Source organism: Thunnus albacares, chromosome 14, assembly GCF_914725855.1.
Source record: "Thunnus albacares chromosome 14, fThuAlb1.1, whole genome shotgun sequence".
Lineage (NCBI taxonomy): Eukaryota > Metazoa > Chordata > Actinopteri > Scombriformes > Scombridae > Thunnus > Thunnus albacares.
In genome coordinates, this window is record NC_058119.1 from 7,692,316 (window position 1) to 7,700,341 (window position 8,026).

The 8,026-nt window shown below is 40.3% G+C and overlaps 1 protein-coding gene across 11 annotated transcripts in view; it reads left to right on the plus strand.

The window, feature by feature from the left end:
* LOC122997302 (sorbin and SH3 domain-containing protein 1) overlaps positions 1-4,628 on the plus strand; it is a 40,693-nt gene extending 36,065 nt beyond the window's left edge. For 9 of the 11 annotated variants that reach the window (XM_044373351.1, XM_044373359.1, XM_044373350.1 and 6 more), the window contains 3 exons: positions 318-505; positions 590-696; positions 1,053-4,628. In XM_044373351.1, coding sequence (XP_044229286.1) covers positions 318-505; positions 590-696; positions 1,053-1,120 — 363 coding nt within the window. In that variant the 3' untranslated portion in view covers positions 1,121-4,628. The remainder of the gene's footprint in view (positions 1-317; positions 506-589; positions 697-1,052) is intronic. The other 2 variants (XM_044373356.1, XM_044373361.1) reach the window with 1 other exon arrangement.
* The last annotated feature ends 3,398 nt before the right edge of the window (positions 4,629-8,026 follow it).

Below are 8,026 nucleotides of genomic sequence, written 5' to 3' on the forward strand. Positions count from 1 at the left end.
ATCCTGAAAAAAAAAATTAATATTTCATGTTTCCTGTACATGCACTCACTCTGGTGTCTTGACTTTCCATGCCTTCCCTCCTGGGCTCCACCAACGTCTCCTCTGCTTTTTCCTCCCGACTTTTAACGGATCACTTCCTTTTCTTCCTCGCTACTCACTGGACCTACCTTCCTGTCTCGCCTCCGCCCCCCCCACCCTTCCCTCTCTTAACTTCTCACCTCCCACCTCAACTTCACCTCGGCCTCTCCCGGGACTCTCGGTGGGGCCGCTGTCTGTCTTTCTGTGACGACCTCACCCACTACTACTTCTACTACTAGGAGGCAGTATGTAATGAGATCTTGAATATAGCTGAGACCTCGGTGAGGTACTGCAGCACCCTGTCCCACCACCCTCATGACTCTGTTCATAGACTGCACCCCCACCCCAGTAAACAATCTCTCATCATTTCCCAGCAACCCCAGTCCCACAGCAGCAGCCCGGAGCCGAGCCGTCTCAACTGCGGAATGTGAGTAAGACCTCCTTGTCGCACATGTGGATGACCTGTGTTTTAATTTCACGTTTACCAATTTATCTTCGTATCCTGCTCCAGTTTCCAGGCTCTGTACAGTTACGTGCCGCAGAACGACGATGAGCTGGAGCTGCAGGAGGGAGATCTTGTCAGCGTCATGGAGAAGTGCGATGATGGCTGGTTTGTTGGTATGTGCCACAGGACTTGGAATAGATTCCTCAGAGATGACACTTACTGTGTCACATTCATCCATATAGGGTTTCTGCAGAATGACAGGAAAGGCCTGCACACGTGAAATGTGCATGCTCAGGGCTTCAGGAGAAGTAGAAGTGTGTCACATCCTTCCTTACAGGGTTACTGAAGAATGACAGCAGAGGATTGAGTTAAACGTAAATGCTTTAGACCTCACACTGAATTTAAATATAGTTCAAGTGTGTTATTTTTGTGCTAAAAGAAGAAGAAGGTTATTTCAGCCTTTAATCTGTGAAAGAGTGGTTTTACTTTCATTTCCTTGATATATGTGTCTGTTTCTCTTCCGCTTCAGGTACCTCAAGGAGGACAAAACAGTTTGGGACTTTCCCGGGGAATTACGTGAAGGAGGTGAAACTGTAAAGATATCTAATCTTGCTGTAACACATGGTTGCCTGTCAAGCTTGGGAAGTCATAACTATCGCGCATGGCTGTTGGTTAGAGTAGTCATTTAGCCAGGCGAATCCATTTTGTCTGGGAAAGTGATCGGTTCGGTCTGAGGTATGTCAAACTGCACGAGGAGAAGACAGAGACGGCTGATGGCTCACTGCCCCAAACCTCAGTATGGTGTATACCTTGACCACATCTTACACACTTCTTGGCAGAATTCGTCCGTCTCCACAAGTGGAATTTTCTCTGTGAAAAACCTACCACAAAGTAGCTTTTATTGTACAGATGATAGCTTCCATTCTGTCCATGTAATTTACAGTACACAAGTGTTTACGTAGCACCTCAGTGTGGAGGGCAGCAGCAGAGCAGTGTATGGATCAAGGAGTGGATCTTATTACCTGAACTGGACTTTGGGGGGGTCAGAATGTATTTTTATGTGATGTGAGGTTGGAGCTGTTTGTCATGAGCTACCTTTCAGGACCAGAGGTGTTTATCATGAGTAGCTAGGTATGATGCAAACCATACAACTTATGAATTGAAGACGTTTTGATTTCCTTAGACTTCTAAAAAAAAAAAAAAACCCTCAGTGTTTCAATCAAGAAACTGTACATGTATGATATTTAATGTGGTAATTCATGTTTGGACTCCTTAGTTTAAATTCAAGAAAATGACTTAAATTCAAATCCCACCAGAGTTTAAATACTTAAAGCCTTATGTATTAAGGCCCTTAGGAAAAACTGGTCTGACATACCCGTTTTTCTTTTCTTTTATGGAATTCACATTTACATTCTTTTAAATTACCATATAGTCATTATTGGCTACTTTTGAAAAACATCACAGCTTTCACAACTCAAAAGCTTTCAACACCGGGTCAGTATTGCCTTCATTTTCTATCCAAAGGTTGTTATACAACAGTTATTACACAGTCATGTGCATGACTAGAGAAACTAAAATATTGAAGTGTGCTGTTAGCTTCTCTTTTTCTCCGTCAACATGTTAAACACAAATGCAGGACACGTGGACTGTGTTGCACGTCTGATAAAAGTGAAGCGAAACCGTGTAAATAATGCACATCCTATATTTTCAGAAACTATTTATTTGTCCTTTTATACCTCTTCTGTCAAAATAGAAGTAAATTATGTTTGCCGGAGGCTGTCGCCTGTAAGGTAGCTGGTGGTAAACACCTCGCTCCAGCGCAACCACAGGACAGGCGTGGTAGCACTTAACTTCCTGTTTGGTCATTTAGGGAGATCCCATCTAACAAGATAATCGAAGAGTAATCATTGATGACACAAAAAGCAATTTAATCTTTGAAGTGAAAGCCAACAAGGTGTCTTAGAAAATAATTGTGAAGATTTTTAGAAGCATATTGAGATTTTAACCATACCCTTACTGACAGGATTGTATGTTCTAGCCATGTAAATGTGTACAGAGAACTTCAAGAGGCCTTCCAAATATGGCTACATATTTTCATATGTAATGACTACAACGTTTACAACAGTTAGCAGAATGATTCACATCATGAGGTTAGCATTAGTACAGCATGCACTGTAGAGTCAATAAGAAACTGACAAATCAAATGAGAGCATGAAACACTAGCCAACGCCTCAGTATTTGCACCTTCAGCTTATGTAAAACAGAAGTGATGACAGGGTTAACAGTCTGGTCTTTGAGCTTCAATAGCTCCCTGATGGAAGACTGCTTTGAATTCTGCTATCAAAGCATCAAAGCGGTCTTCCTGCGAGTACAGAGCTCCCACATCTCCTGAACCATCAGATCCTGTAACAGACACCGCATGTCAGAATGGATCCCCTACACGCACAGATAGAAAGATGATAGCTATTGTTTTCCTTCCTTGTGTTTTCATCAAATTCCTCGTCGTCATCAACCGCTGCGATGTGCTCATCAATCCTCGACAGAGCCGTCAAATAGTACTTGCAAATAATTCTTAGTACTTGCCGTGGCCTGCTCGGAGCAGCAGTTTGTAGGGCAATTGCTAAAAAAGTATTTAAAATTAAATTTAGTTTGTACCAGGAGGGCTGCCGTAGTGAACTATGTGTTACTTAAAGTAGCTGAAGTTCTTTTCCCAATCCACACATTTCTAATCACACGTTGCCAGACTATCAGTGCACCTGCCTTTTAGTATAACTGTTTGTGATTGCCTGAGCGCACACAACACAATGTGAAGTATTGAAAGATAAAACAGTAACATTCACTAGATCTAAAAAAGTGTATGTTTATCTTTGTGTCTTGCATCTGAATGTGTTAGCTACAGCCGTGCAGTGATGATAAACATTGATTGGAACATGGTTCGAAGCTGTACCGTCTAAGTTTGGTAACGTAAAGTACATTAATTTGACAAAATCTAGTAGCAATCAGCACTTCATCCTCCTCAACATGAGGTGTTTCTTCCTGCCCAGATCACCTCCGACATCATCAGCGAGGGACTGTTTTCTCAGCGAGATAAAACACTAATACAATATAACTGCATTATGAGTTTGCCTGTATAGCACTGATATAAAGTTCAGGTATTTTGTGACACCACAAAAGCATGTTTTTCCCTCCACTGCTGGCTAAACATTTTTGTTCCTGTGTAACTCCAGCTCCTCATGAATGTGCTGATTGGTTGGGAGTCTGTTGACCTGTAGGCTTTTTTTTCCCCCTGACAGAACAACAGGAGTTCATAGAGAGGTGTGCTCCAGCTAAAACACACTGACGAACTTTAACAAAAAAAAAAAAACAGCACAATCACTCATATAGTCAAAACACAACTCACTATCGACTGTTTCTGTGATATTGTGCTCCATAAAACATCACAGGATGTATGAATGTATGAATATATGAATGTGGCACAGTGTACACAATATGTAAAAAATGTCTGAATTTTCATCATTGAATGAACATGCAGACTGTTGAGCAGCATGGCACAAGAAGGATTGTAAATATGTAAAATAAAAAAATAGACTGCAAGTGATGAGGGTGTCAGATTGAGCTCTCGGTCACTTGCAGCAGTTTATTTACCTGAAGGATTTTTTGGCAAAGCACAGAGTGGAGCGTTACAGAGCACAGGAAAGTTTGACGCATACGAACATTACGCTGCCATTTGTGAGGATCATAATGCCTTATGTTAGATGCAAAAATTGTGCCTCATTTTCATTAATTGTTTTTGAGTATCACTGAAATGTATCCATGACATATTTAATGTAACCCTGGTTTTCCCATAGTCCTAGTCTCTGTGATGGGAGAACATTTACTGAGAACTTGTCAGTTACTGTACAAGTACCTAAAGTGTGACACGATGCTTCGACTTAATAATTAATAATCATGAGAATGAATTAGTTTGATGAGACACACAACCTGCAACAGGTTTGGTTTGTTTGCTTCAATTTGCAGTGCTGTTACATTGACAATATTAAAATAAAGATACTATACACTGCTGTGACTTCGGTATTATGCAATATTTAATAAACCATTTAAACCATTTGGTGTATTACTTGTGTTTATTTTTATCTAACAGCAGAGTTGGAGCTGTGAGTTCATCAGTTGAGTAAAGTCTTGCAGAAATATAAAGTTTTATATACAAGTTATCTTTGCATGTAACCATTTAAAGACATGTCCTCTGTGACTGCGTAATCATGAGCGGATGCAAATTAATGTGAGCCAAAGTGGAGCTGTGGAGTCTCTGGATTGGTGAACTGCAGATTGTTATCTGATGACAAAAGTTACTGAACATTTTTTGTTATAGATCATTTCAGTTACACCCTGGTCAGTTATAGTAATGAAAGCTACAGGGGTGAGATAGGCTAGTGATAAATGTAAGAGGATAACTTCTGTACTGGCAGGCAGTTTATGTAAATAATTATGGTAGAGTCATTTGTGGCTGCCCTGTGAGACCTATGGAGCAACAGTATGTTCATAAGTATGTCAGATGGGAAAGAATACCATTAGTCTGATGTTGACAGATGTGTTTTCACAGCCTTAACAATGAGTAACATCTGTACTTTTAACTTGATTTGATCTTCAGCATTGTAAGGGCTTTAGTTTAAAACTAACAGTCTCAAAGATGACATCACTGACATGCCTTGAGGCCTGTTAAGGATGTATCTTGGTTTGTAAACCCCACAAGAAAGGACGTGTTTCATTGAGTCAGCCTGCCCGGAGCTTTTTCTTTCCACTTTGAGCAGCGATCCCCTGGCAGGAATTCAACTTTTGGGAGCGGCACATTCCACATCCTGGGATTTAGCTCTACCATAAATGGTAAGCTTGCATACAACACAGTGACGTACTGGCAGGCCAACATCCCTAAAACAAACAGAGGAGCTCATCTGAGAGAGGAAAAAAGAAATACAGAGGGATCACTCTGCTCTGCTTTTCATAAAGGTGAAAAAATGTTTCTTCTTGTAGCTGATGGGTTCGATCAGATTTAAAAGATTAATTTTCTGGAGTAAAAATGGTGGCATCAACTCCAAAGCCACATATTTAGGACCACAGCCTAACAGCTAACAGCCTGTGTCTTTTAAAATACTGTCAACAATGGTTTAGTCAATAAGCAATGACACACAGGTGTCCTGATTCAAATACAATGAGGAAAGAGGAGCCAAAGATTACATTTCCTCCAACTATGTTGTTGTCTTTATCAGGACACAAACATTGCTGGTAATTTTTTGAATGTGTGTTACACTCTTTATATTTGTAATCTCCATATAAAAGATAAAGCTGGTGTTATACTGTATTCTTCTTCTTGTACCATGAAAATACCAAAACTAACAGGTGTTAGCCTGTCTCTCACTTTTCAACTGTCCTACCTCGTCTGTGGCACTCATCAGCCCGTTTGTTAGCTATTGAAGATGAAAAGCTCTAAAATTGGGGCACAAATATATAGTCTCAAATTTTAAAAAGGATAGGTAATTCCCTAAAAAAGTTGGGAACTGTAGTTTTGTGCAAACACTACTCAAACAAGAGCAAATTGTGCTTTTGTTGGGGACTATTTTCAGATGCAGTCCTGTCCTTAATACACATTTGGTAGACTATAGTGAGTATAACTGTTGGCAAAAGGTCTTTTTAGGCCCTAAGGCAGGGGTCAGCAATTAGTGTCAACCAAGGGCCAGATTTTTTTCAGCATTGCTCAAGAGGGGCCAACATAGTTTTATAAGTGCAGTGAAGATGTAGGCCTGTTGTTGTTTGTACATTTAATATGTTGTGTTTGTTTGACTATCATTTTAATTCATTTAATCTTGGAATAAAAATGATTAATAAAACGGTTTGTTTACTGTTTAAATGAGCCTACTCTTGCCATGGTTCCAGACCAAGTCATAGCCAATGTTGTAAACTAGATAATAGACATAGCCCAGCAGTGTATGTGAAGTTACGACATGCTCAAATCTGTTTTAATCGAGTCATCAGGCATCTTGTAGGCCAGTGGTTCTCAAAGTGGGGTTTGGGGATCCCCAGGAGTTCTTGAGTAGGTTCCAGGGGGTCCCGAGCAAAAAAGGGAATAATTTATTTTCACTATAATTCCATCCAGAAGTAACACAATGACTGAATGTATGACTATTTTTGGTCATGGGTTTCATACACTTCCTGTAATAAAACATCTAAAAGCAAACATCTTATCAGATAGGGGGCCCTGGGACAAATTCCTATCAAATGATGGGCCATGGTCTAATTTGGGTCAGTCTATGGGTCCTTGACATGAAAAAGTTGGAGAACCACTGATATAGGAGACCAACAACGCCAAGCAAGCTGGCTGCAATTGATCAAATGCACAATGTCCTTCTCAAAACCACACAAAAGGACGGTGGATGGTGAAAACAGGAGTTTCAAAGATGAAAGGACGGAGATGAATGCATTTGCCTTACCTTCATTTGCTAACACCTTCTTTGTAATGAAACAGTTGCAGTTCTGTTCGACTGCCACCGAAGTATTTCTGTTCATGAGACACAGATCTGTTTTGTCTAAATAGTCGAATTAAAACTTTTTAAATTATTGGGATAGCCTACTTGTTTTCTGTAAATGAAGTTGATTAAATTATTCATCTGTGTCATTCACATGATTTGTTTATTAGACTTCATTTCAGCACCACTGGCATCAGGCGTTGTCCATTTGCAGTACGTTGCTTGCAGTATGACCTTAACAACCTGGCTCAGAATGAGGTAAAGTGGCCTCTCTTCACGTAGGGGCACTTAATATTATTAGATGATAAGAGGTCATATGTATCAGGAATTATATAAGACTTGTAATAATATAGTTATCTATGGCTGATATATGAAAAATCATGTTAAAGTGGACATATGGACATAGGAAGGTGTGACGTCACCCATTGGTTTGCATTGGAGCCAGTTTCAGAAGCCCAGAGTTGCTGATTGGCACCATATTTTCCATTTGTAGCTAGGACCTTCCAGATAAGGAGTTCAGGGTGTTTCCTTCCATGCTCTGGAAATACACCCCACTACCTCAGACTGAAGCTAATGCTAGCTTACCAGAAACACTAAGTGGTTCAGACTTGTACTAACATTAACTAACTAATATGGCAGGTATCGTTATCAAGTGACATTAAACTTAGCGAAATATGGCGACAGTAGTCTGACACAATGCGAGTCCCAAAGCTGTCAATCACAGCTGTCAATCAACACCCACACGGCAGACATCAAAGCAACTATTCATCTTAATATCTTGTGCAATATACGACATTCGGCCCCACTAGATGTCAGCAAACAACTATTTTCTATGCAAGGACATAGTTGAGTAATGGTGTCCTGAGCAGAGAGTGAAGTCACACTCCCTTTGTATTATAATCTGAGCCTCTCTGTACTTTGTTTTGATAGCTGGTCCATGCACATTGGTGCATGTGAGTCCCTCTGTGTCCTCGCGTGTTTTCAA